This window comes from Thermobia domestica, chromosome 1 (genome assembly GCF_964235325.1).
Source record: "Thermobia domestica chromosome 1, izTheDome1.hap1.1, whole genome shotgun sequence".
Taxonomy (NCBI): Eukaryota; Metazoa; Arthropoda; class Insecta; order Zygentoma; family Lepismatidae; genus Thermobia; species Thermobia domestica.
The window spans coordinates 88799677-88827458 of NC_137454.1; the positions used below are offsets into that span (position 1 = coordinate 88799677).

At 34.6% G+C, this 27782-nt stretch overlaps 1 protein-coding gene across 9 annotated transcripts in view; it reads right to left on the reverse strand.

Moving 5' to 3' along the window:
• The window catches only part of LOC145687193 (uncharacterized), a 277098-nt gene that overhangs the window by 216704 nt on the left and 32612 nt on the right, over window positions 1-27782 (reverse strand). For all 9 annotated transcript variants that reach the window (XM_081760661.1, XM_081760659.1, XM_081760677.1 and 6 more), the window contains exon 2: window positions 4727-4927. In XM_081760661.1, the coding sequence (XP_081616787.1) occupies window positions 4727-4927 (201 nt within the window). The remainder of the gene's footprint in view (window positions 1-4726; window positions 4928-27782) is intronic.

Consider the following 27782-nt stretch of genomic DNA (forward strand, 5'->3'; position numbering starts at 1 on the left):
TCGTTAAGGAAAAGAGTGTATTTATTGAGCGTCAAACATTTATGTGTGAACACTATTTGCAAGAAAGTGGATCCAATGCTAAGTAAACACGTAAGTAATTACATTTAGACTACTAAAACTAACATGCTAAACTTTCTCATATACAGTAAGATGTGTGCATAATTTCATTATTTATGAAGTGTGTACACACGACCTGGAAAACAGGCCTATTTTGTCCCACCCCATTCTTCGTTATCTTTATCAATGGAACATAGAAGTCTGTTGTCACGTGTCACACAAGTAAGAATTTTTTATTGTTCCCTTACGTATACCGGTACATAATGGTACAGTTCGCAGCAAAAAACCTGCAACACGAGCATGTAAGTTTATTGTGAAACTACGCCTAACAGCACAGGGAATCAACATAACGTCTAAGTGGCACGAATCACGACAGGAGAAACTTAGGCGTCCTCCCCTGCACACTTATTTCGGAGCAAAAGACTTCGTCGTTTCAAAATAAACTTACATGCTCATGTTGCAGAGTTTTTGCTGCGGACTGTACATCAATATAAAAGATTGTCTGAAATTAAAAAATATGCTGATTTTACATAATAACAGCTTGAAGAATGTTTAGTTGAAATTCGGTCGGGGAAAATGTCGCAAAAAGAAGCATGTCATTCCAGCATAAAAAGAAGATTAAAAAACAGATCAAAACAGAATCCGGGCCATCCGAATATGTTCATTGAAGAAGAAGTATTAGCCTTCGCTAGCCGTCTTGATAAAGTTTGTGATTTCGGATTTCCCGTTGATTAATTTGATTTCAGATTTATTGTGAAGTCCTATTTAGCTATGCATGGAAGAACTGTCGTTGCTTTCTAAGACAATCTACCCAGTTGAGATTGGGTGAAGTTATTTTTGAAACTGTAACCCCAGTCTACGACTAGATTCGCTGCTAACATAAAGAGAGCTCGTGTAGCTCTAGAAGAAAACGTAATCAGCGATTACAGCCACTATATTTGATAGTAACTCTTAATATGTTCTCTTTGTGTTTCGCAGTGAATAAAAAGTGTTGTTCTTGGAACACATACGCCCTACTTAGTCCCGGAGCAGATTTCAATAGTTTTCTGTAGAAAAATATGGGGTGGGTTCAAGTAGCCCGAACGCGAGTCTTACTTGGACCTATTATTTACAATAAAATCACCTGTGCTTTGTTTCCAATATATGTAACTAAAACTGTTCTCGATATGTACAATAAAGTCAGTAGTTCCATTTAATATGGGTTATAACATGCAACTCTATCCATCACGACTCTGGAGCTCACTAAAGAAATAATAAACACTTCTGACCAGTTATAAGTTATAATAAACACTTCTGTCTTAGGGTTATAACAATAACATTCGAGGTTTCATCGATGAATACAGGCCGAAAGAACGAATTTATTGCAAAATTGGGTCCAAGTAGTCCCCATCTACGGTACCATTATGAGATTACTGAACGAGTGTATTTGATCTTGAACTTCAGTTTGGTACTCGCGTTCGATAAGTCCGATATGTATCTCCAGAAAAAAAAAATGCAATTTATTGTCATAACTCTAATTTGATCTGCATCTTAAAGGATCATAAAAAGCAGAACAAATGACTCTAATAGAAAAGATCAGCAAATATCAACTTAATATCATTCATTTGAGATTTTTAAGAATCACATCGCAGACTATATTAGCTGTAAGTATAGCTATATAGAATTTATCCCTGCATCTAGGGAAATAGTTGAAGTTCAGAAAATAAATGATCAAAATATACATTTGTAATTAATATTTTTTTGGAAAATTTATATTTTTCATATGCAACTAAGAGACACACAAAGAATCGATCACAAACTGGATGCCATTATACTGTACAGGTACTAGAACAAGGTCAGGTAAAAGATCCTTACCATTTAAAGGCTAATATTTTGTTAAAAAGAACTCAGTAAAGTTTATAATGAACTAAGAGCAGTTGTTCCTGAAGTTCTCAAGTACAGTATAACGTCGTCTGAGATTAACACCGCGTATTTCCAATTTTGGTGAATTTGAGTTTTTGATATATTTCTACCATTAGAATCAGTATAGGATGGCGCACAATCTGGTTAAGTAGCACCCCTATAGAAATGGATCTGTTATTCCTTTTCCCATCAAGAAAACCTAAAAACTTAATCCAGACTGACGTCATGGGATTATAAGCACCCAGTATGAAGCTTTCAGTAGATTCGTAATCATAGGACCTACTATTTTTTCACTCGTACCCTTTTCGTTTCAACTTTTGCATGATAACGCGAGTTACTTTAAAACTGAGTATTTTTAGAATTATCTATTTAGTTTGGGTGTAAGGTATATTAATATTTCATCTTATTTAATGTCCTGTAACCTTATGGAACGTATAACCTGAAACAGTAAATTAATCCTTTGTACTTCTGATCATAAGAATCAGACAAAATTATCCAACTATAAATATATATATCAACTTAGACACTTTCCGAAATAAGGAAACACTATTGATTTCTATTTGTTGGAATCCTTGTAACCTGGACAACACATCTTGCATCTTGGACACACAAACTGGAAACAAAGCTGGACACATAAAAAAGACACCACAAATAAAAGGAGAGTGAATCAACTGTTGACTGCAAGTTATATTATGATGATTCGGGAGATAAGACTGCTGGAATTCTGAGAAAAGATAGTGAGTAAGGGAGCAGAATAGATGAACTTTTTTCATGAAAAAAAAAAAAAAAAAAAAAAACATGATAAAATTCCGAGAGCAGATGGAGGGGGATCGATCACACCGGCTACATTTGGCGTGAGAAAATTGACTGAAAATGTGTAGATGAAGAACAAGATACGGAAGAGAAAACAAACCGTTTTAATATGACTTCATGAAAAACTGAAATTATGAAAAACAGCCATATATTGCAGTGATTTTTTTCTCTGAATGTTGTATTCTTGTAAGTGTGCTACCGTATAAGTATTAAGTGTTCGATGAACTTCTAATGTACATACATATATTTTAAGCTGCATTGTACAGAATGTTCCTCCATTGTATTGTACAGTTAAATTCACGATATTTCTACATGTAGATAATGTCAAAATTATTTAAGAACAGCAGCATTATATATAAAGACTGTTCTGCCCATAATATAGTGTATTGGTTCGTATAGTTTTATTGTAGTATTATTACGGCAAAATGGCCCAATACAATTAAAACAAAGATCAATCCTCCTCCATGTAGTGAACCATCAACGTTGGGGAGGGAGTGGAGTTGGGTGGGCAGCTTAATTTCTCATTCATGTATCATCCCTCATCCGCACGTTTTTGCATGCCCTCTCAGCCGCGAATACCGCTACCGAACTCGTAGGTGGTTAGTGGGAGTCTTGGGAAGTGGATGGTCATGGACGTCCATCTAGGGTGGGTGTGCATTCATCTAGGCCTACTGTTGTGTGCGTCCAGTATTTTTATTGTCCGGTTTTCAAGTTTTTGAAATTTTAAAAATACACAAAAACTATTGAAACATAAAAATTTTTAAAAAATAATAAAAGGGCAAAAAGATAGAAAGGCAAATATTTTATTCTCTTGTGGGTTCCTGGGGTCTATCTTTTTGACCTTAGTCGTGATATGATAAGGATTTCGAATAAATAGGAGCGAAGTTTAAAGGGATTGCATATTAGACTTTTTTCAAAAGTCTTTATTTCGAAAAACTGCCTAGGTAAGTATCTCATCCAATCATATCGGTGGTTTTCAATGAAAAAAAATGAAATGAAATCTTAATGAATGCGTTTAACATCTCACGAATATGCCCTTTAGGCTAAGGGTGATGATGATTAAAGAAAATGAATGATGATGGAAGAATTGGTGGAATTCGAAAGTGGGAGGTAATAAGAGTACTCTGAGAAAACCCACGAGCACGATGTTGACCACCATAAACTTACTTAGCCGGGAGTCGAACCAGGGACCCCACGCACCAGAGGTAAGCGTGGTTTTCAATGGAATCTATGTTCTAAAGAATCATTAGGTTCTTTCACCCGAACTTAATCTGCTTAAAATTGAAGGGGTGGATTCAAAAGAGCCTAAGTCAATTTTTGTCAATTTTGAGATATTGGTTCTATTAAGTTCCCTTTCAGTATATCCGTATACTGAACATGGTTTTATGCCAAAACTTCATAAATCAAACTAATTGTAGGCAAAAGAAAACAGCATTCTTTTCCAAGGTGTTGCAAGTTAACAGTATTCTCCGAAGCTAATTTCTGATTCATGCCTAAAAAACACTTCTAAAACTCTCGCTATAGATGATAATTTCAACGCTATCTTACGAAAAGTAGGCAATTGCAATATATTTTTTATATATATATATATAGATTACTTTTCTTTCACAGAAGCAGAATGATGAAAACAAACACAAAAATGGTCTCCTGAAAAACTTACTTTTTTGACAGGTTGTTTTGGAATTGAGCTCTTCAATTATGTAATTCTGAGAATTTGTTGGGATTACACCTACCAAAAAGTTTTACTGTAATGTTACAGAAAAAAAGAAATTAACACTGTTTTTAAAAGCTCCCATAATACGCTTTTACGAAATACAGCAAACTCTGTCCCGAAAAATAAAAAAGAAGGCATATGGTCCAAACGAGCAACTAGGGATAGAGAAATTACCAGATACAAGAGTAACAAATTATTTTACAGTACCATTTCTAAAATCCTTATTAAAATTATGCTTACCGTTTTATCCTCTAGTTCTGATTCATATTCCTTTATTTTAAGCATAGTCTCTTTTGTGGCCACTGATGATTGTTGTAACTTCTCCTCTAACATAGTAACCCGATCTGCTGCTTCACGCTCTAGCTCTTCGATTGCTTGAACAAGCATAGAATTTTGTTCACTTAAATCACGTACCCAGTCTTCTAAGGTCTTAATTTTTAACTGAAATTAGAAAAAGATATAGAAGTAAATACATATAACAACAGATTGTTGCGAGTCTTGTATCAAAAACCATAAACTAATTTTGCGCCTATCTATTACCGTATATTCTCAATCCAAGACGAGGTTTTATGCCGCAATTTTGTGTCCAAAACCAGGGTGCGAATTGGCGGGGGGATGCCAGGGATTTCCCCCCCTGACAAAAATCTTTCCCACCCTGGAGAAGAAAAATTTTATCCCTGGCAGGGATAACTTTTTCCCCCTCTGGAGTATTTTTAAATGGACATAAAGATAAGATAGAAAAAGGGAACAATTCTTACTTTGCGTAGCTAACCTAAATATTACTTGAGTGAAAATTTATGAAAGATCTCACATCTCAACTGTTTTGTACTTGTTAGTGTATATATATATATATATATATATATATATATATATATATATATATATATATATATATATATATATATATATATATATATGTGGGGGGGAGGACTGGGTGCGCATATGGGTGAAATTCATCCCCCCTGGGAAAATTTTTCAATTCGCACACTGTCCAAAACTATGGCGTCTTTACTGAACATAATCAAGAGCTCGTATATAGCTTTAACTTTACTTTTTCTCCTCGCCTTTTATCCTTGATCTTTCGCAGATTCAGCGGAACCTTCAGTGGGGAATACTAAACTTTTAGTAGTTTGGTTTTATACTAAGTTCTGAATATTCCCAGTAAGTGCTGTAGATTTTTTTTTTGGTAATCCTTTATTTTAAAAATGTAGGTTGTCTTGGACTCAGAAATATACGGTATTTCGTGTGTCTCGAACCACACTATCTTTAGTGCAATTCAAAAATTCTTCATTTTGTGGTCCGGAGCGTAGTTCATCACATTACCGTATCTGATTACACGTGATATGCGAACTTTATCAATCTATTTTGGCCGCTGAAAAATCAGGGTGCGTAAAATACGCTAATTTTTAAACAAAGGTATCGATCTGAGTTTTATTCTAGTATGCGGTAATTATGAATACATCATTTTTGTCACTATTTTCTTGTAATTCTGTAACATAGGAGTAATCCTGAATTATCATTAATTAAATCTGTGACAATCATAATGAACGCAAAGTATGTACGCTATACAGACCTAGCATTCTCTATTAGTGATATAGCATTGTCTATAGTTAATGAAAACATTGTGCGAGTAATTGACAGTCGATTGATGCTCCCTTGATATATCTCTCAGTACCAATTGTATGATACCTGTTACAATAATAGAACTAATATTATTACAACCTCAAATCGTCATTTAATTAACATGTAGCAGTGTCACGTGCACACCACGTGAAGGAGTTTGGTTTGTATGATTAGAAATTTTCTCAATTAATATTGAAACTGAAAGTGATAGTAATTTTAATCACTTCCAATTTTAGTAGCGAGATTAGAGTGGAGATGGAATCTATTCTTGGGAAGTTTAATTGATTTTAGAGAATTGTTTCTTGCTATTTATGATCGTTTTCACTGTTTACCGATCAATGTTAAAACCGGAGGTGGTTAATTTCTGCGACTTCCGATTTGAATCGAGGGTTAAGTGAGAATAGAATACCCATTCTTAGAACGCTAAATCGAGTCAGAAAAATCTTACTATCTCTTATCGTTTTTGCTCTATGTAGATCAATATTAAAACCAGAAATTCTAGTGGATTTCTATCAGTTATGGTTTTAGCAGACACTTAATCCTTAAAAAGATAAGGTGAGTCCATTGGACACATCTCGGAAAATACATCCATTTCAGTAGTTTACTATAAACACTATAGATGTCACCGTCAGTATATGATCCCTTTGTTTATTATCATCGTAGAATAAACAAGCAGCCCTGATGCATGTGGAAAGTTTATTACGTAAAAATGTCTAAAATTCAAAAATAGTCAGGAAAACAAGTTGAGTCCAATTGACTCACCTCATCATTTTGTGTTGCAAAAAAAAGGTTTATCATTTTAAGGGTTAAGAATGGAAATTAAATATAAAATCGGAACACTTAATCGAACGTAAGAAACCGCCTCTCAATCTTTATTACCATTTTTGTCCTAATGATTAACGTATAAACTGGAAATAGGATAGACTTTCATCGACGAACTTGAGTCCTAACTAGCTCTCTAGCTGATCTAATGGCTAGCGCATGTATTTTGGTGCACGTGGTCCCGGGTTCGATTTCCAATGAGAGGGCATAACAATTTAATCAGGGCCGGATTTAGCATTTTGGCGCCCCTAGGCCCAATATTCTTTTCCGCCCCCTAGTCTCGTTAAAGTTACTTTCCTAAAAACCTTTATTAAAAATTATATCAGGCCTATATGTTAATTGGTTAAACACCACTCCACGATGCAATTTTATCATTGCAAGTTTTTTGAGGAATTTACTTGGTTCTTGGTTTTTAAAAATTACCGTTAATATATTAACAAAAGATTGGTGAATAACTTTGCTTTTGTTCAATTTAGCCATTTGGGAAAATAAATAAAAAAAAAAAAAAAACTCTGTAATACATTATACAATAGTTTTAATCTCAGATACACAGCTTACATGATGTATTTTGATAACGTGACACAAAAACTGTGTTTTAAAGTAAAACTAGATATTTTGTATGTACAAATAGTAAATTGTACTAGTATAAAAAATGACATTTTTCCGTTCGATTACGAGATTGCCGCTCAACGATGCGTACCGCTCAACGACATCCCTACATCCAGTTCTCCCGTGTTTGAGATCAATGTTGTAACGAAGTTGATGCATAATGTTGAAAACAATAATTATTTGTTCCAATGAACTTCAAAATCAGAATGCTTTATTAGCCTGATTGTTTTTAATCAATTCAAAAAATATGTTAAGTTATGGCTATTTATTTTTATTTCTAAATTTTTTTAATTTTTTTCTCTCGGCCGTGCACCCCCTGGGAGCTTGCGCCCATAGGCCCGGGCCTATTGGGAAATGCGGCCCTGAATTTAATACAAAACCTACAATTCGTAATATCGTGTATCGCCCAGAGGGCCATACAATCAACAATGAACAGATTTCATAAGTGCATTGAGTGAGATGGATGCCAAATTGAAACCCTGTAACCAAATCCTTGCCTTGTAACTTCACATGAGTAAACCCCCATATAATGTTAACATCTTTTTGCCTCACCCTGTACATTAGACCAATGGCATATTTTGTCGGCTACCGAGCCTACCGGCGATAGGCCTAGAATATTACAAAATAAAGTTATTATAATTTAAACTAAATTATATTGATAATTTTATAGTTTAGTATTTTCTTTCAATGATACAAGATTCTGAGAACTGTATGAATTTAGAAAGATCCACTAAATTTTTGCACGCAGTCTGTCTCGCTAACTTAAAGGTATTCGATATGACAATACAGAAGTGGCTACTCTCTAGCTACTACAGCAAGAATCGAATCAGCGCATTTCCCTTCGCTTCACTTACGCCCACAGCATACGAACGGGCTGCCAGGTACCAGCAGCTGCCTCTCGAGAAATCGGTTTCTTGGGCGTAAGCGAATAGTAAAAGGGAAATTATACGAGTAATGACAATGCATTTTGGAGGTCTCTGGGAATTATCTCGGACATCTTGAGCCTCTTTGCGTAGTGGTTTACATCAACGCAACGAAAATTTTGTGTTTTATACTACTTTGAGATAGTTGGTATAGTTGTTTTAAGTACTTGTTTCATTAGCGTTTCGTTGCCAAGGCTCTTACAAACTGAGGCTCCTTCGTTGGCTAATCGCCTCCTTCAGCGTTCTTAATTACTCGGACAGCTTCGATTTATTCTAGTGAATAGGGTTACCACCTATACAAAGCAAAATATAGGTATACTTCATGGAACAAATGAAGGTAGAAATGTAAGATTGGTTTTCCTTAATACTACTAATAAGATAATATGTCTTACTAGTGAGGAGAAAATCATATTTATCTACTTGATAAAAGGAAAGTGTGTTATAAGGTTTTTTTTCTTATTTTGAAGACTTCATAATAGTGGAAACTAAACTCCAATAATAATAATAATAATAATAATAATAATAATAATAATAATAATAATAATAATAATAATAATAATAATAATAATAATAATAATAATGTGCAGGTGCTATAAAGGTTAGTGGTAGCCCAAGCCATCAAACCAGTATACGCCACTGCATTAGATCATTAATCCGTTCTCAGTCTACTGTTAGTACAAACTAGCAAATATTACAGCGGGTCCTGTACATAGGGTGGGCCGAAAAAAAATTTTCAGATATTCAGGATTGAGTAGTTATCAAAAGTTGTGGATTGGTACGAAATGAAGCCATGTCAAATATGTTGGTTTTAAAACAATATTTAACCGGGGCCCCGTGGTCCTAAAGTGCCTAATTTTTTGTTCAAATAAAATGATTTTAGGTAATAAGAACATTTTACCAGACAACACTATTAATACATAAAACATGAAATACACGGTTTTAATATACGCAAGTAAGTACTAAGAGCTTAACTAACTTTCATAACTACCATATTAACACACGAAAAACCTTCGTGTTGAGCGTGTTAATCTTTAAGAGAATATCACTTTTTCGCATCTGGACGCAAAATGCACAACACTGGCTTTCCGAAGGCGGCGCTTACATTGCTGAATTCAAATAAACTAGAAACGATATGGCTGCGAGCCCCTCTTCCTGTATTATCTTGCCTTCGAATTAAGGATATATTTTGAATTACAACTCAAAATGCAAAACGATCATTATCCCCATTAATAAACAAGATACCCCCCATTAAGAGCCAAATTAAAATAATTTAAGAATGGGGCTCAGAAGTTATTTGATATTTTCTCTTGCACCGCTTTTGGAGTGGGAGCTCATATTAGATCAGAGAAATCAGAGACAAATGACTAGTTGCAATGTAGATAGAGCTGAAACCCATAGGCTCAAAAGAAAGCATGACACAGATCGATTATGATGCTGCGGTACCAATTGCAAGAGGGTTACAATCGTTAGCCTCAATCTCGCACTTGGAACATACATTAAGCGCTTCCACCCCGAATTCAGACGATGGAGAGTTCGCATGAAGCTATCGTTTAGAGAATAAAATCTAAAGTATACCTAAATAAACAATACTGAGCCCTAAACAAATGAGTACCGCAAAAGATTTAACAGGTGTCTCGAATAGGTCGGCTGCTAAAATTATATCCGCTGTTTTAGAAGATATGAATTTACTGAACAAAACTAACCAAGACAAAGATAAAAACAAAATCCGTAGGAAACTGGCAAAAAAAAAAAAAGAAAAAGAAAAAAAGAAAAAAGAAAAGAAAAGAAAAGAAAAAGAAAAAAGGGACCGTCTACAGTGTAAAGCTACTAATTTTAAGGGTCTCTATTTTGATGGCCGAAAATACCAAACTATAGTTCTAATTGAAAATTGCAGTAGGCAAAACACTGAAGAATATGCGGATTATATCGATTTGACCGATTGGTCAGAAGTAATAGTAACGAAACCTCCAATTTCGGCTAACGTATCAAGAGAAGAACTAACCGAAATGATTGTGGAAAAGAGGAGGTTTCACAGTTTGTCACGTTCCCCTTCCACACACAGGCTTTGGAGAGGTTTGTAAAGGTGGAAGTATGAAAGTATCTACCAAGCTTCGGACATAAATCTCAATATTTTGTTCCAAGATTCAACTAAGGAGCTTTAAGTAAGAGGAGGGTGGGTGGGAGGAACTCGCCGTGTAGCCACCTCCACGTGGTGAGTTCTGGGCTAGTTCGGCGTTTGTTGGTCAATTTTTCAACTTATGTATTTGTGTCCGTACTATTACATCTACTAAACACCAATCAGACGAAGAGCTGCACATCAGATCAGAACATTTAAAATCATGGGGTCAAGTTAAAGTATTAGGAATCTAAACCAATTTTCTATACATACTTAAAATAATGGTATATATTTTTAAAAAAACAAAATAACACTTTTCGAGCCCGCAGGGCCTGGTGAAATATTTTTATCTGTCTCTGTTTTGGGGAAGAAACATAGCATTATACAACTTTTGCACGGTACTCAAACTTAATTTTCTGAAAAATATTTCAATAATATTTTCATTACTCAGAACCATATTTTTTCAGCATTAACGTTCTTTCGGGCTCCCGGGGCCCGGTTAAATATTTTTTTATCCGGCTCTGTTTTGGCGAGGAAACATGACATTATAAATTTTGCACGGTACTCAAACTTAACTTTCAAAAAAATATATTTCAATAATATTTTCACTATTCACATTTTTTTTTAGTAAACGTACTTTAGGGGCCCCGGAGCCTGGTTAAATAACTTCTATTCCGGCTCTGTTTCTGTGAAGAAAGATAATATTATACAACTTTTGCACGGTACTGAAACTTAACTTTCTAAAAATATATCTTAATAATATTTTCATTGCTCGCTACTTTTCTTTTTTTCAAAATTAGCGTTCTTTGGGCCCCCGAAGCCCGGTTAAATATCTTTTTATCTGGCTATATTTTGGTGAAGAAACATAACATAATATCACACAACTTTTGCATGGTACTCAAACTTAACTTTCTAAAAAAATATATTTTAATAATATTTTCACTACTCGCAACTATTTTTTTCAAAATTAACGTTCTTTGGGGCACCCGGGGCCGGGTTAAATATCTTTTAATCCGGCTCTGTTTTGGTGAGGAAACATAATATAACATTTTACAACTTTTGCATGGTACTCAATCTTAATTTTCTAAAAAAAAAAAAAAAAAAAAAAAAAAAAAAAGCCGTTTTCGACCCACCCTACTGTACAATATACTGTTAAACAAGAAAAAGAAAAGTCTGGTCGAACAACTAAATCAGAACAAGCTAATTTAATTCTACACTCTGTAATCAGACATGCATTTGGCTCAAGGTAACTTAACAAAAACCTTCATAAACAGGAAATTTAATGTCCTATATTTCCTCTAATATCAGCACAACAGAACATCCATCAACGAAGGATATCGTAAATTAATTTCTTCTCGTGGACGCACAAATACGTAACTTACTAGCGACTATTTTCCTTTGAAACTAAGGGGGACCCATTTAGTTTTGTTCTATAAATATTTGTAGCTCTTCTTCCCTGAAGAAAGAAAAAAAAAGTATTTGGCATCTTTGAAATAGGCTCAATAATGTTGAATACGAGACGACTAGTAGGCCTATAAGTTTAGTCACTCAAGAGAGTGTACAACTTTTGCACGAAATTGAACAATGATTTCAGCCACGTAACTTTCCTTTTGAGAATGGATGAAAGTTATCGGACAAAGCCAACATTTTTGGATCAGTTGGGGCAACATATTCAGCATGTTTTGACACAGGCACCACGTGAGTTCCGACTGAAATCAGTCCAGGATATTCCCAATGACTGCTAATAATTTATAATAGATATGGGTGCCTGTGTGAACTTACAACACTGTAACAAAGTTGTACGGTATCATTCTATTGTGCAATGTAAAACATGACGCTGAAGTCGATACATTAGTTTTGCATCTTCCTGTTTCATCATTTTGTTCTGAAAAAAAAAAAAAAAAAAAGCGGCAACAATCAGAGAGAATATAGAGGAAAAGATACTTTTTGCACAACCATCACAAATTTTGATTTACAAGCCGTTTTAAGATAAGTGGTTCCATAGACCCAAACAAGTGAAAAATATGTCGCAGGCCCTTTGAATTGGCCTAGCAGATCCCCCCCTTTTTTTTCTCGGAATCACTGTTCTAAACAAGTAATGATACGTGTGAGTTTGCGATAAACTTGTCAGATGGCACGAAATCGGTGAACGACTTGAAGATGTCTTATTACTTCGTCCCTAGTTTTTTATAATGTCTTCAAAATTTAGAAACAAAACGAACAAACAAAAATATCGCGTTTTTCTAATAGATCCTACAATTTACTACTTGCCAAAATAGTCACACCTTGAGAAGTTCCTGGTTGCTGAACATTTCGCTGTCTAAATTACGATATTTCGTTGCTTAATTTTTTTTAGAGATTAATCCTTGCGTGATTACTCCTTTCTCAGTATCAACTCCATGTCAGATATGAATATATAGTTTAGCACGGAATGACTATAGGGAATGACCATTATCGCACAGGCCACACTAATATAGACAGAGACGTAAAATGATGGACAGAAAATCCACTTTCTTATGAAAGCACGATATAAGGAGGGATTTTTGAAAATACGGGTCCTAAGGCGAGTAAAGATTATTATTATTATTATTATTATTATTATTATTATTATTATTATTATTATTATTATTATTATTATTATTATTATTATTATTATTATTATTCAAAGAATATAATATCTCATAAATCTCAGAAGTTAGGCATGTAAAACTCGACATACGTGTTAAACTTGGGGGAAAAAAAACATGCTTTTTATTGAAAAAACAAAAAAAACGGGTTTTTGGTTTAAGCCCGGTTTTTTGGTTTAAACTAGTTTTTTTTTTTTTTTTTTTTGGTTTAAATAATTTGCTCTATGTATTTATATCACATATGGACAGAAACAAGTTTGTTTCGCCTTGGTGTTGTTATGCAACAATCGGGTTATGCTGGAAGGGTTCCCATAAGCTTAAAGCGGAATCTAAACCGCTTCTCAGCTTACATCCGAGAGAAATTGTCCTCCATTTGAACTCGAAGCCAGGAATAATTGGCTACAAATGCGATACGACTGCCGACTCACTCACGAAGGACTCCTGATAAAAATACGTTGTACTAATCTTTACACACTTGTTAATATAATGATCAAGAGTCATTTCAGAAAGACAAGAAGATAAACAGTTGCACAAGTGAAACCGTTATACAGAATTACATAATTACTTATGGACAATTTCAAAATATTGCAGAGTACAGAAGAACTAATTTAGTCCAAGTTAGTTCACTACGTCTTTTATTAGTCCAAGTTAAAGACATACAACGACTTAATTTGCATATCAGTAAGAAAAGTGAATAAAGATACGAATTATTTGAGTCCACTTTGGCTCTGACCCATTTATACATAAATAGATACCAAAGATACTTCTGATTTCAACAAATGCCTCTCGTGGGGTTTGTATGAGCCCCCATCCGAAAGTACGGCAATTCGATGTATTTTATCAATAGTAAACATTATTAAAAAACGAAACAATATTTAGAATTTTCCTTTGATTGCAATTGCACGACAATAATAACAAACTATTTAAAAAAATCACAAAAGAAACATTCATAAACTTATTTTAAAAAGTTGCTTTTGTAGTATAATCTCTTTGAGTAATGAATAGGGAATTTAGGTCTAAATATAATACGAATAATATATGGGCGTGAAACTGATAGGGCTAACCCACAAATGTGTGTTCATCAAGATCTTGCGAACACATACACTTTTACTAACATTTTTCGTTTTTTGGTTTAAACCAGTTGTTTTTTTTGAATAATTGAATACGTATTTACTATTTTTCAAAATTCCGTAACTAAACGAGAGAAAGGGACAATCCCCATATTAAAATTTTCCACTATTTATTTCGAGGAGGCCAAATATAAGAATTCACTTAAGTTGAAAGTCTGAATTTTGGTATATAAACTCAAGGAGGCTTGGGAGAAGTCAAATCAGAAAAAAAAAAAATAATAATAATTTCATCGATACAAGTATGAAGAAGAAACTAATTTAATGTACTAAATCTTGTACACGATTTTGTGAGGCTGTGTAAGGTTTTCTTTCCTCAGCTGATGAAAATAAAACATAAATTTTTACCAATATGACTTTCTCCAAGAGCCGCCATTGCTCTTAGCTAACAAAATATTGGAATTAGCGTTTCAGCATTTTCGAAAATTTGCTCCTAAACAGGGAAAGAAGACACCGTCTACAATACGGTACTAAAATTTCCGATTCCGATTCCGATTTCAGAAAAATGCTGCGTGAGGATTTGCTTAAGTTTGAGGTGTAAAATTAGGAATATAAACGTAATTAAAATCAAGGGAACACGGATTCAGTGTTTTCAAAAATTCCCGTTTCTTAAAGGAGCAATTTCTATAGTTTTCTAAATCCTTCTTGTATAAGTTGGGCTCCAAGTGTCTATGCTAGCCGAGATAATGACATGGGGCATGGATTATACATTATGGGCTGGTAGACTAGTATATACATAAATTTTAAGAAAAGGACTACAAAATAATACTAAAGGACAGATAATACTACAAAATTTTACTAAATTAACTAATAACTCAGGGACACAAGTTTTTCGCACTAAGAATTTGAAAATTTAGCATTTCGTTTTTCATATTTAGTGTTTTGTCGCATTTTGCAAATAAAAGTTTCGTATTGTGTAGCTCTTGAGGAAAAGATATTCCCTGACATTTTTACAACTGTTCCTTTTATTCATAGATCACTACAGAAATAAACCATTAAGTACCTAAAAAAAAAAAGTGCATTGAATATTTCACTTGACATTGTAAATTTCGCTTTTAGAAAATTATATATATATATTAAAGTCAAACTGAAGGAAAATCAGTAACTAAACTTACTACGAGTAAGAATGTTTTGCCGTTTTCTGAAAACACATCGGCACAAGTTACATTTAAACATTAAACATAAGCGTGTTACATGTTTCCACATTTTTTCCCTTCACTGTTGTAGGTTTGTCACCTACCACAGTCCACACCTGGAAAAGAAACCTCTTACAATTGATATTGCTTGTTCGAAGCAAACTTCAAACAATCATCACTTCGGAACGTTTGTCCATTCAAAATATTCATTACACTGCACTTTCCAGACGAATCAGTTGTCGAGTTCATAGGCCGTTCTCTATAGCCGTGTTCGGATCACCCAAAATGCACCGTTCGTGCCACGTTCTACCGTTCCGTCAGCAGAAAGCTGGTGTTTTTAAATTAATAAAAGTGTATTTTTAAAATTTCCAGTTATTTCGCATATTGTTAGAAATTTCGCACAAAACTGTCAATTTCGCGTTTTATCGCTCAACGAAAACCAATGAAGATACACACTGAATATCACAAAACGCCAAGAAACAGAAAATTACTTAATTCTGACGCATTTCGTTTTATCACGCATTACGAAAAACTCTGTCTCTACTAATAACTGCTTTCAAGTCTTTTCTTATAAGATTGACCCAATACGCAGATGAAATTATTGGAGATTATCAGTGCGGATATAGACGAAATCGATCAACTATCGACCAAATATTTACCATTCGCCAAATACTCGAAAAAAAGTGGGAATACAATACCCCGGTACATCAACTATTTATTGATTTTAGAAAGAGGTGTACGACTCGGTTAGGAGAGAAACATTATACAACGTTCTTACAGAACTTGGAACACCGAGAAAGCTAATTAGATTAATTAAGATATGTTTAAATGAATCCCAAAGTAAAGTCCGGGTAAGAAAATTTTTGTCCCCGACCTTTCACGTCGAGAATGGAGTGAAACAAGGAGATGCGTTGTCGCCACTATTATTTAACTTTGTTCTGGAATACGCTATAAGAAAAATCAAAGATAGCAACCAGGGCCTAGAGTTAAACGGTATTCACCAGGTTATGGCATATGCTGATGATGTAAATTTAATAGGGAATGATAGGAGAATAGAAAGAAATGCAGAGATCTTATTAAACGCTTGCAGGGACATGGGTTTAGAAATAAATGCAGAGAAAACTAAATACATGGAAGTGCGTCGGGACCGTAATACGGCAAATTATGGATGCGTTAAAATATTAAATAATATTTTTGATAAAGTGAATAGTTTCAAATATCTAGGATCAGTATTAACAGAGCAAAATCATATTCACGAAGAAATTAAATGTCGACTAAAAGCAGGAAATTCGTGCTACTATTCGGTTTAAAATCTCTTGTCGTCACGAATTCTATCGAGGAATCTGAAGCTTAAAATATACAAAACGATAATCATGCCTGTTGTTCTGTATGGTTGCGAAACATGGTCGCTTACTCTGAGGGAAGAACATAGACTGAAAGTATTTGAGAACAAGATCCTGAGACGAATATTCGGGTCCAAGAGGAACGGGAATGGGGAATGGCGGAAACTTCATAACGAGGAACTACATAATGTATACGGTTTACCCAACATTGTTAGGGTTGTCAAGTCTAGGAGGCTTAGGTGGGCGGGTCATGTAGCTAGAATGGAAGAAAGTAGAAACGCTTTCAAAGTCTTGACTGGAAGACCAATCGGAAAACGACCATTAGGAAGACCTAGGCGCAGATGGGAGGACAATATTAAGATGGATCTCGCAGAGATTGGAATACAAAGTGGAAACTGGATGCAGTTAGCTAAGGATAGAAGTCAGTAGAGAGCTTTTGTGAACGCGGCATTGAACCTCCGGCTTCCATGGGCCATAGAGTTAGTTAGTCTTTTCTTATAGATTAGATATTTGGGTGTGAAATTTCTCATATTTATTGTCGCCCAATCAAATGTCTTCTATATTTACGGGTCTATCTTGCCCACCAAATTATCTTGTTAAATCTCGAGATACCTTTAAAAAATGACTCGCTATATCTAAGAATAATTTTCAAAAGCCCGTTCATTTTTGAGAAGAATTAAATTTCTTTGAAAAAAGTACAAGTCTATTCATTATATAAAAGTAAATATTATTTTGTTAAAAACAAATACTAATTCATTTAATAGCATTTTGTGATTATTTATTATTAATGCCGTAGTTTTTTTCTAAAAGGAAGTATATTGTTTCTTATTATTGGTTTACTTTTACTTTCTTTAAGTGTTAGAGAGTGCAGTGAAGATTCTTAATGTGATTTTCAGTTGGTACAGACTGTTACGATGACTGTATGTGTCATTTCTTTTGTAGAAATCAAACGATTAAAAATACGCATCAAAAGGTAAGACTGATCACTCAATTCTTCGGGAGTTCTCAAGCCCAGAAAGAAAAGAGTTCTATTTGATATTTTTATGAGTGATCTGTAAGTCCTATGTGGCCAAATAGCTTGCTCGCACCCCTTTGAAGCATTTGGACCCAGCCCCAACGTTGTCCCACATCGTAAGGCAATTACGAATCACTTGAATTGACGGTAGTGAAGTTTTTCTTGAAAGCATAGTTTTCTAGTTAGCTGATGAGTGCACGTGTGAAATTATGTTCATCCCGCATCAGTTAACTAAAATCCGTGTGGTGGATCATAGATCATCGTAGATCGTAACGGCAGAGAATTTTACGGTGTATAAACAGAGATTATTATTATTATTATTATTATTATTATTATTATTATTATTATTATTATTATTATTATTATTATTATTATTATTATTATTATTATTATTATTATTATTACATCAAGTGTAAAAGGAAGAAATACACATTCAGTTTTTTCGGCTAGATGATTCAAGTTCTACTGCGATAGATGCTTGCTTCCCGCTAACCGGTTCACATAATCAAGGGCAATCACCGACATACTGCCTCATAAACTCGACTTTCATTTTCAATCTCACACCATGACTTCATGTGAAGTCTTCCAAGTGAAGAAATTGATGTACTCGATTAAATCAATTATTACTGTTATTACTTGAATTCTCGCGTAATAATTACTTGAACTCTCGCGTGGAGTTCATTTAAAAATTTAATGACTTGATTAACATCAATACAACTAAAAAAAAAAGAAAGAAAAAAGTGCCGTAAATGGATATTCTTTTTTGCATAGTTCGTATGTGATATTAATATATGGTCGCAGTACTAATCTGGGTATGTTGGTCAAGGTCACGCTGTTTTCGAGAGTGACTATGGATTACGTCATGGACAAGGTAACATCAAGTGAATATAAACATATGAATGAAAAATGCTTTCAGTTGGAGATCGATCGTGCAGACAACTTTTCACTTTCTGTTTCGCTCAACTCGATTACAGTTCTGCAGTTTCGCTTGATACAAAGCATACGCATACTTCTGAGCCAAGAAAACAGGGATACGACTTTTACAGATGTTACTAAAACAAAATCAGAGGAATGTAAGATTATGACAAAGGTTGGAGGAAGGATTCTAAAATTATAACTTCTGTTCTTTACTTCATTCTACTACTGCAATATTTTACACAGCCACTGGCATATCCAAAGTTTTGTTTCAAGGGTTGCAAAAAATAAACTTCGTTTTCTTAAGGATGTTGAAAATCTGAACCATCTTGCTATCTGAGCCCATTGATTTATACGGTGAAGTATTATCTTTTCTATGAAACGAGCATGGATTTTAATGTTCTGAATTTATTGATTTTTTCCCTTTAAATCTATTTAAATACCCGTTGCCTTACATGCATTTATAAATGAAATTTAGTTTTAGTAATATTATATTTTCATATAATACAAATTTGACAAAGCAAATCACATTTAACTGAACTTGAGGAAGAAATGTGATAATATCAATCCATTAAAATTCCTGTTCATTTTAAAGACGAGAGAAGAACACTTCTCAATATAAATCAATGGACTAAACAGGAAAAAATGGTGCAGGTACTCAATAGCCGTAAATTTACATTAGAAATCGAATTCATTATGATTAAATTAAGCCTGTTCATCCCATTTTTTAACCTACTGATTATTCAGACTTACGAAAAAGTTCCGCATGTTTGTAAATGGCCAAAATGAAGACTTACGGAAATTTCCCGTTTCACCTACATCATTCCTTTATTATTAAGTATTCTCGCTTTTGGCAGGTCCAGGGAGTTTATTTTTATTTTTATTTTTATTTATTTATTTATTTTTTTTTTTAAGGTTTGTGCCTGGAAATGTTTCTTCCACGTTTCTCGATATTCAGCTTTCTCTTTTAACTCCCAATATTTCCTATTTTTCAAATCATCGATCAGTTGTCGCTTCCTATTCTTCGCTTTTCTCCCATCTTTCCTTCTATGGTGGTGTAAAGAAGACAATTTCTTCGCACGATGAGTCCAATCCAATTGGCCTTCCTACGAAAGATGCTGTCAAGAAGCGTTCTCTTCTCTCCTATCCGTTTCAAAACATCTTCATTTGTTACTCTCTCTGTCCATTTTATCTTCTCAATTTTTCTTGAACACCACATTACAAAGCTCTCTAAACATTTCTTCTCTAACTTCCTTAATGCCTAAGTCTCTGAACCATACAGTCCAATGCTAAATACATAGCACCTGACCAATTTCTTCCTTAGTCCAAAAGCCTGTTAGTTAAAAGCTCCGTCAATTACGCCCCACCAACTCAAATGCTAGTACTCTGGTGCCTGGGGTCCCGGGTTCGATCCCAGCCCCCGTCAAGTGAACTTTGTGGTGGACAAACACCGTGCTCGTGGGTTTTCTCGGGGTTCTCCCGTTTCCTCCCACTTTCTTCATTCCACCATTTCACTCATCTCTCATCATCACCGTCTCCTTTAGCCTAACCGGCATAACCGTGGGACGTAAAACTCAAAGATTTCATTTCATTTTCAAATGCTAGTACGTGTGTTGCATCTGACTTAGTCATATGCAGGAACACACTTCATTTATGTTTATGCTAATATTACAGATGCATTCTTAACGCTTCCAGTAAGTGATTAAAATTTTTCTGTTCAGTGTGTTAATTTTTCTAAAAAATCACTTTTGAAAAATCGGCCGACACATTTTAATATCCAGAAAACATGTGTGCCAGTGGGTTATAAAGCATATTTTCCATATTCCTCAAATCAAAAATAAAAGATGAATTAAAGATTAAAACAAGTAACAGTGTCATGTGTACACCACAGGAAGCAGTTTGATTTTATGGCGTATTTTTTTTATCATCATGGTGGTAGATTTCTACCACTTCTGGTTTTCGGAGAAACCGAGTGGAGATGGAATATATTCTTGGGACACTTAACTGATTGCAGAAAACCGCTTCTCATCGCTTCAAGTTAAAACGAGGGGAAGTTGATTTATGCCACTTCCGGCTTGAATAAAAGGTTCAGAGAGAACACAGTATTTATTCTTAGAACAATAAATCGATTAAAGCACACACTTGTCTCTATCTCTGTTCTCGTTTTTCTTCTACGTAGATCAATATTGAAACCGGAAGTTGTAGTGGATTTCTATTAGTTATGGTTTTAGTAGAGAGTTAAAGATGGAGATGAAATTTATTCTTGACATACTTAAGCTACTGCAAGAAACCGCTTCTCAATATCTATTACCGCTTTTGCCCCGTAGTGATCAACGCTGAAACCGAAAATGGCTTATTTCTACGATTTCCCGTTTCAATATCTCCTCCATCATAGAACTCGCGTTCGAAACTTTGCCATTAACTGACCCCACCAGAAAAAAAAAAAAAAAAAAAAAAAAACAATTTTTTTGTCTTTATTTATTATCATCATCACGTACTAATTTAACTTCAGTCGTATTTTTAATTGAATTTCTAGAAATAAGAACTCGTTCGTTATAAAGTTAACTTCTATGATTCTTTCATTTACGAGTCGAAAGAGGTAAATCAAACAAATCCAACTGACACTCTACATTTTTCTTTTTCTCTCTCTTTTTTTTAAATGTAAATAATCTATTTAAAAGTGGGCTGGACGAAATTGTTTTTTTCTTACCACGTTCCCTTTTATCATATTAGTACTCTGTTACTTATCCCATAAAGATGGTATTTTCTCTTGGATTACATATTAATATGAATTTATAGTATAAATACAGTAAGTATCCATTCAATTCCCAATTCTGTGCGTGTTTGCAATTCCAACATCATTTCTATACCCCGACTACAACAAAAACAACTATTCCATTTAATTTACCATTACAGTAAACAATGTGTTTCTTATTTCAATAATATATATAAATATACACTGTATTATTAAAAGTGTTTTCAACTGCATAGTTTCTATAACCGTTATAAAACTCTTTGGATATATTTACTTAGGCACATACATTCTACACGTCGGTGTGCGGGGATTGATGGTGGAATTATTATTATTATTATTACTAGAACCAACAGAAACCTTTATTGAAGCAAGAGATCTACATAGTTATTCTAACAGTGCTCTATTTGAGGAAAATGAAAATAGGCAATAGTTGTCATTTAAGCAACAATATAAGGATTATAGATCGAAACACAAAACATATTTTGCTATAATTGAACTAAATATCCCCCAAATGAACCTTTGCGAGTTCGGAAATAGGCAGGCATTTTGCCTAACATCCGGTTTATAGTAATTACTATTTACTTTGCTAATCTGTTTTTCTTGAAATATGCTCGCCTAAGAACACTGTCTTTCACGCTGAACTGGTTTACTTCTCATGAAGCATCAAAACAGATTAAAGAAAAAAAGAATATATGCACAGTATATACTGTATAATCCCTTTTCACATATGAGCGGCTCGGGAAAACAGTCACATTTTCTAAGTTTCGAGTAAACTGGGAAAGAAGATTCAAACTTTGCCATGCAATTCCTTTCAATGATACATACAAGCAAGATTCCATTGCATTTCCGAAATTAAACTACCTACACACTTTTTTGTAGTTCAATCCTAAAACATTTCCACCGCATAACTCATTTTCACCGGAAGTAGCGCTTACCATTATGTTCGCCCGAGCCGCTCATATACCAATCTACATATATGAGAAGATACCACATATTTAATTTGTAACATTGCGTTTCATATTACTAATTTCATTCTGTAAGTGGAAATTAAGCAGGAAACCTGCTCAAACTGCATTGTGAAATCCCACCATATCACACAGATTTTGGCACATGCATATCTTGGAAAAAAAAAAATAATAAAAGGTCATGCGTAATGGTATTATCTTTAAAGATAAGTTTCAAACCACATCCGCTGTTAATTAGGTATTGAATATGGTTATAAACAAACGCTTCAGGATTAATACGAAATTATTACTGACTACCAGGGGCGAATCTAAAGGTGATGTCTTCTTTATAATAATCATAATAATTAATACATGGCTCTCACGTTGGTCTAGTGGCTAGCGCGTGCGTCTTTTGAAGAGCAAAAAAATAAAAAAATAAACTTTCATAATCACCCATTTCCATTAATCATGAGTTTCTTTTAGCCGTTAAACTAAATACTAATAATAATTTACAACCTACTATTCTAGCGGGAATCTGTGCATGTATTTAATTCTTTTAAAATACTTGTAACCCTTAGATTTTTATACGCAGAAAGTAGTTTGGATACATCCGAACAAGAATAACGTAGTCTCATCTCTAGAAATATGTCACAAACAGCGGTGGGTTCGACTGGGTAGCACCACTGCGAGCAACCCGGCTGCCACTGTAAAACGCATGAGACGTTACATTAAAGATTTTATTAATCTTTTTTACTTCTATTTTTGTACTATATAAAGGAGAAACGAACGTAAAAGAGAGACAAAAAACGGAAAAGTTAGCGATTTGGGTAGAGAATAATGGAGAAACTTAGATGTCAAAAGAAAAATTGTGACGGATGTTAATGAAAGCTGAGAGAAATGAACAATATGAAAATAGTTAAATGTAGGAATAAAAATGGTTAGAACATTATTTGAGAAGAAACTGTTCATTAGTAATGTGATACAAGAGGTAATACAAGACAAGAGGGAGGAAACTGAATGCTAGAATTGATGGGCAGTATTAAAGAGAATTTTTAATGTCAAAACGGAAATATTAGCAGAGAATCGTATAGTACAATATGAAATCTACTAACTTCTGGCAAATGACCCGTCATGGCAGACTGATTAATTGATGTGGTTAATGGGGACATCAGCACCAAGGCTGTTTATTTCAACCACAATCGTCGACATAGACATATGCTTCTCGTTTTAAAAGAATAAATAAAAACACTGACCAAAAGTAAGACTTCCAAGAAAGTATTAACTTAATACAAACACAAAAACGAAGTCAATACAAAAAAATTAAAACACGGGTAGCGAAAAAATTAAGCGAATAAATAAAATACAACAGGAAAAGATTTTATCATTACTAGTTTTAACATTATATTACTATATTAGTAGTTGCTCCGCCCAAGCCTTCGACCCGATGTATACTATAGGTTAAAACCGTGTTTAATTAAAAACTAATTGTTTACATTTAACTTCGTTTCTGGATTAAAAGATCCAATATATTTCAATCAAAAACTTTCTTGTATGCCTTATATATGGAGAACTACATACAGCGTAGCGTAGCCAAACCCAAACTATCACTGAACTCAGTATGATGTGGTTATTCGGTAGAAAATACGAAAACTCGATTTAGGGCGCCGTTCAAAAATTTTGTGACCCCTGATCCAAAAACTAATTATCGGTCAAGATCTCAATCTTTTGATAATTTTTTATGCATTTTTTTGATCATTCCTAAAACTCTTGGGCAAGATCGCAATCTTTTGATCCTTTTTTATTGGATCATTCCTAAAATTCTTGTTTAACTTTGTCCACCAACCAACATGCGGTAACAAAAAATGTTTATACTGAAGTCTAAATATGTTTACGGTTCTTGTTCTTATGATAAACAGCCAATTTGAAATACTGTATTTAAATTAGCAATACAGTTTGAGCTGAAGTTAAGTTGTCACAACATATTACTGTAAAGTAGAAACACACAAAATTTAATACTCAAACCTAAATATGATTATGGCTCTTGTACTATCTTAAAACAATTAAACTGAAACAATGCCGTTTTTAAGTTGCAGGTGACACGTTGGCACAATAGTAGAGCGCGTACCTCTGGTACGTGGGGTTCCTAGTTCGATCTCCGGCTAAGTAAGTTTATGATGGACAATATCGTAGGTTTTCTCGGGGTAGTCCCGTTTCCTCCCACTTTATTATTTCACCAAATCTTTCATCATCATTCACCTACCTTAAATCATTGTTTCCCTTAGCTTAATAGGCACAATCGTGCGACGTTAAACTGAAATATGTCACTTCATTTGAGTTGAAGTTAAATCGTCAGAAGAGTTTTATATCGGCAAATTGCCCGCACGCTAGCGATATCTATTGGCATCAGGCACCGACACCTCATAGCGTGATTGTTTACTATTAGGAATTAGCGTGATGCACTGACATCTGTCTTGTATAGATAGCATTACTGACATTATAATAACTATAATAGTAAAGCAAAAGAAACAAAAATTAAAAAGGAAAGCCTCAGAGAACGTTAACTATTTAAATCTCCAAATGAAAGCGAGAATATAGTCGCTAAAGCAAAGTTATCGCCCAAAACATTACTAATATTAGGTAGCCTAAAAATTCTCTGAGGTCTGAGTGTTACAAACATTCTACATGTGACGAATATTTATAGGCACGATGCAGCCTTCATACAGGTAAACATCATACACTAAATATGAATGTTTGACATGAGAGAGTCCGATATATGCAAACCTGCCCGGATCTCCTCATCTAGGAGATTACTACTGGATATGGTATCGAGACGACTTCGTGCAACATTGGTCTCGTCTCGGTAAACAAACAGTGGTCTAGCGGGCCAATCTCGATCACATCTCAGATTCGAAAATTGCCATTTCAGTCTCGCTTCGATCGACAGAAGCTTGTCTCGATCTAGGTCTCAAGGTTCAAATCTCGTTCTCGTCTCGGTAGTCTTGAAATAAATTTTCTAAAGTTAAAAATAGGCAAGCATTATTATTTTTGTTTTCACACTTCATTCTTGACTGAAGAATTATTGTAGGCCGCGAACTATCGCTGTGCTTTCTGTGCGTGTGTTCGCGGTTTTAATCCTCAGCGGCTTTATCAATCCTTGGATAAAGTCTGAATAGTAGTCAGATCAAATTTTAAGTAATAGATCTTATTTCGTATAGTCTCAGTTCTAGCTATAAAATTAATCAACTTTAGTTTATTTTCTTTGCGTTGAATCAGTGATACCATAATCAATCCCGAGAAAACGCACATACGAGATAACGCACTGAATTCATAACTTCTCTACAAATACTAGGATTATATCTCAAACCACAATCCGTGGAGAGATAAAGAAAGAGAGAGAAAATGTTTGTGGCATTTTTATTGGTTAGTAAAAAGATTTTTTTTTAAAAGAAATACTAACACACAATTAGTTAATACTTTACATAAATTTTTAATGTAAAGTGCTGGTTTATAGCTCTAACGATTTTCTATATTACTTTCATACCATTCTTTTTTCTTTTTCATGATCTTGCCTTATTCTATTTTTCTTGAATTTTTGCTCCTACTCTCCTCCAACCTGAAGATTTTATCTTCAGCTTCAAAAGAAAGTTAGTACCATCAATTATACGAGTAGTTGTAGTAAAACAACAAGAAATTCTAAACACATCTTGCCCTGGATAATTCCTGAATCTATGGAAGAATAAAGATGGTAGGTTAAAATCTTATGTGCCTGCTTTACAAAATTGAGTTTCGGAATATATTGGCGACATGTTCTTCGAGTAATTAAAATTACTTTAAAAAAATAAAATAAATTGAATCCCACACAAAACACAATTTTGAGAAGGTGTTTTGTTCAAAACACTTTCTATATACCACGTTATCAGAGATGTCTTTACACTTTCCTCCCGTGTATACATCCATGACTACGGCCAAGGATAAATGTTCGATTATTTTTATCGTTCATGTAACTAAAGAACGCAAGAGTGTTAGGTAAAGATAATTTCAATATTTTTTTCAACACTCGAGACGAGACTGAACTAAGTTTTATCTTGAATTACAGGCTTTATCTTGAAACTGTCTTGCTCTCGTTTCGCTTAAGTTTCGGTATGTTAATCTCGATGTCGTTTAGATTTATAAACGCCCAACTTGATCTCGATATCATTCCTAATTAGTATGCGACTACGTCCAAATATAGACTCTGCAGAACGGAACTAATTTTCAATAGCCTGGTGTCAATCCTCTTGGCAGTGAGAGCGCATTCGTTGGACGTCGGAGTACGAGAAATTCATGCTATCCCACATTCAGACATCCTTGTCAAGTCTCCCGACGTTGCACCAATGCACTTTTGTGTTTTCGGGTGTTTGAAACGAGTGATTTCCTTACGTCGTCCACGCACATTGACTGGCTTGTGGAAAGTTGCAAAAAAGGAGTGGTCCAAACATTGACACAGTGTAACATCTGCCAATGAAACGTTCCTAGCAGCTGAATCAGCAAGCTTGTTTCTCCAAATGCCGATACATCCCAGAACCCAGCAGACAAGGACGACATAACCCTCCTGCAGCTGGTGGCATATTAGTAGAATGTCATGAGTAAGAATGTGTTTAATAAAAACGTTCTGAATGCTTTTAATAAATGCTTTGTTACTTGCTGCAGACAACGCAACGAAAGAAGCGTGTGGCAAGCTAACACCGCTCTTAGATCAGTAGTGAATACCGATCTCATGCGGTACAGACTAAATTCTGAATTGTTCACATGAATTTGTCCGCGGTGATATTCTCGCAAGCAAGAGTGTACAATGGTCATGCACTTCGAGGACATGTTGCATCCCGGTCGTATACAGAAGGTTGGTCCACATTTATGGAAACGATTTTGTGTCCTCTAAGCTAGGGCGTAAAGTCGTATTTCCAACAGCGGTTGTGCTCGATATGACGACTCTGACTATAAACTACAGCCTGACACCTAAGTTTCCATTGGAGTAGGCTTCTGTTCAGAGAAATCTGATCAAGTTTGGACCACTCCTATTTGCAAACTTTCCACAAGCCAGTCAAAGTGCGTGGGTGACGTAAGGAAACTGCTCGCTTCAAACACGCGAAAGCACAAAAGTCCATTGGTGCAACGTCGGGAGACTTGACAGGGATGTCTGAATATGGGATAGCATGAATTACAGTTTCACACGCTTTGCGGGTCATGTATGTCACATTTATTCGAGCCGTGTAGCTGGATGCTTTCTTGGTGAATGAAGGCTTTCAACATCTCAGCACCATACAACGATGGAATATGCTGCTGGTACAAGGGCTCTACAACG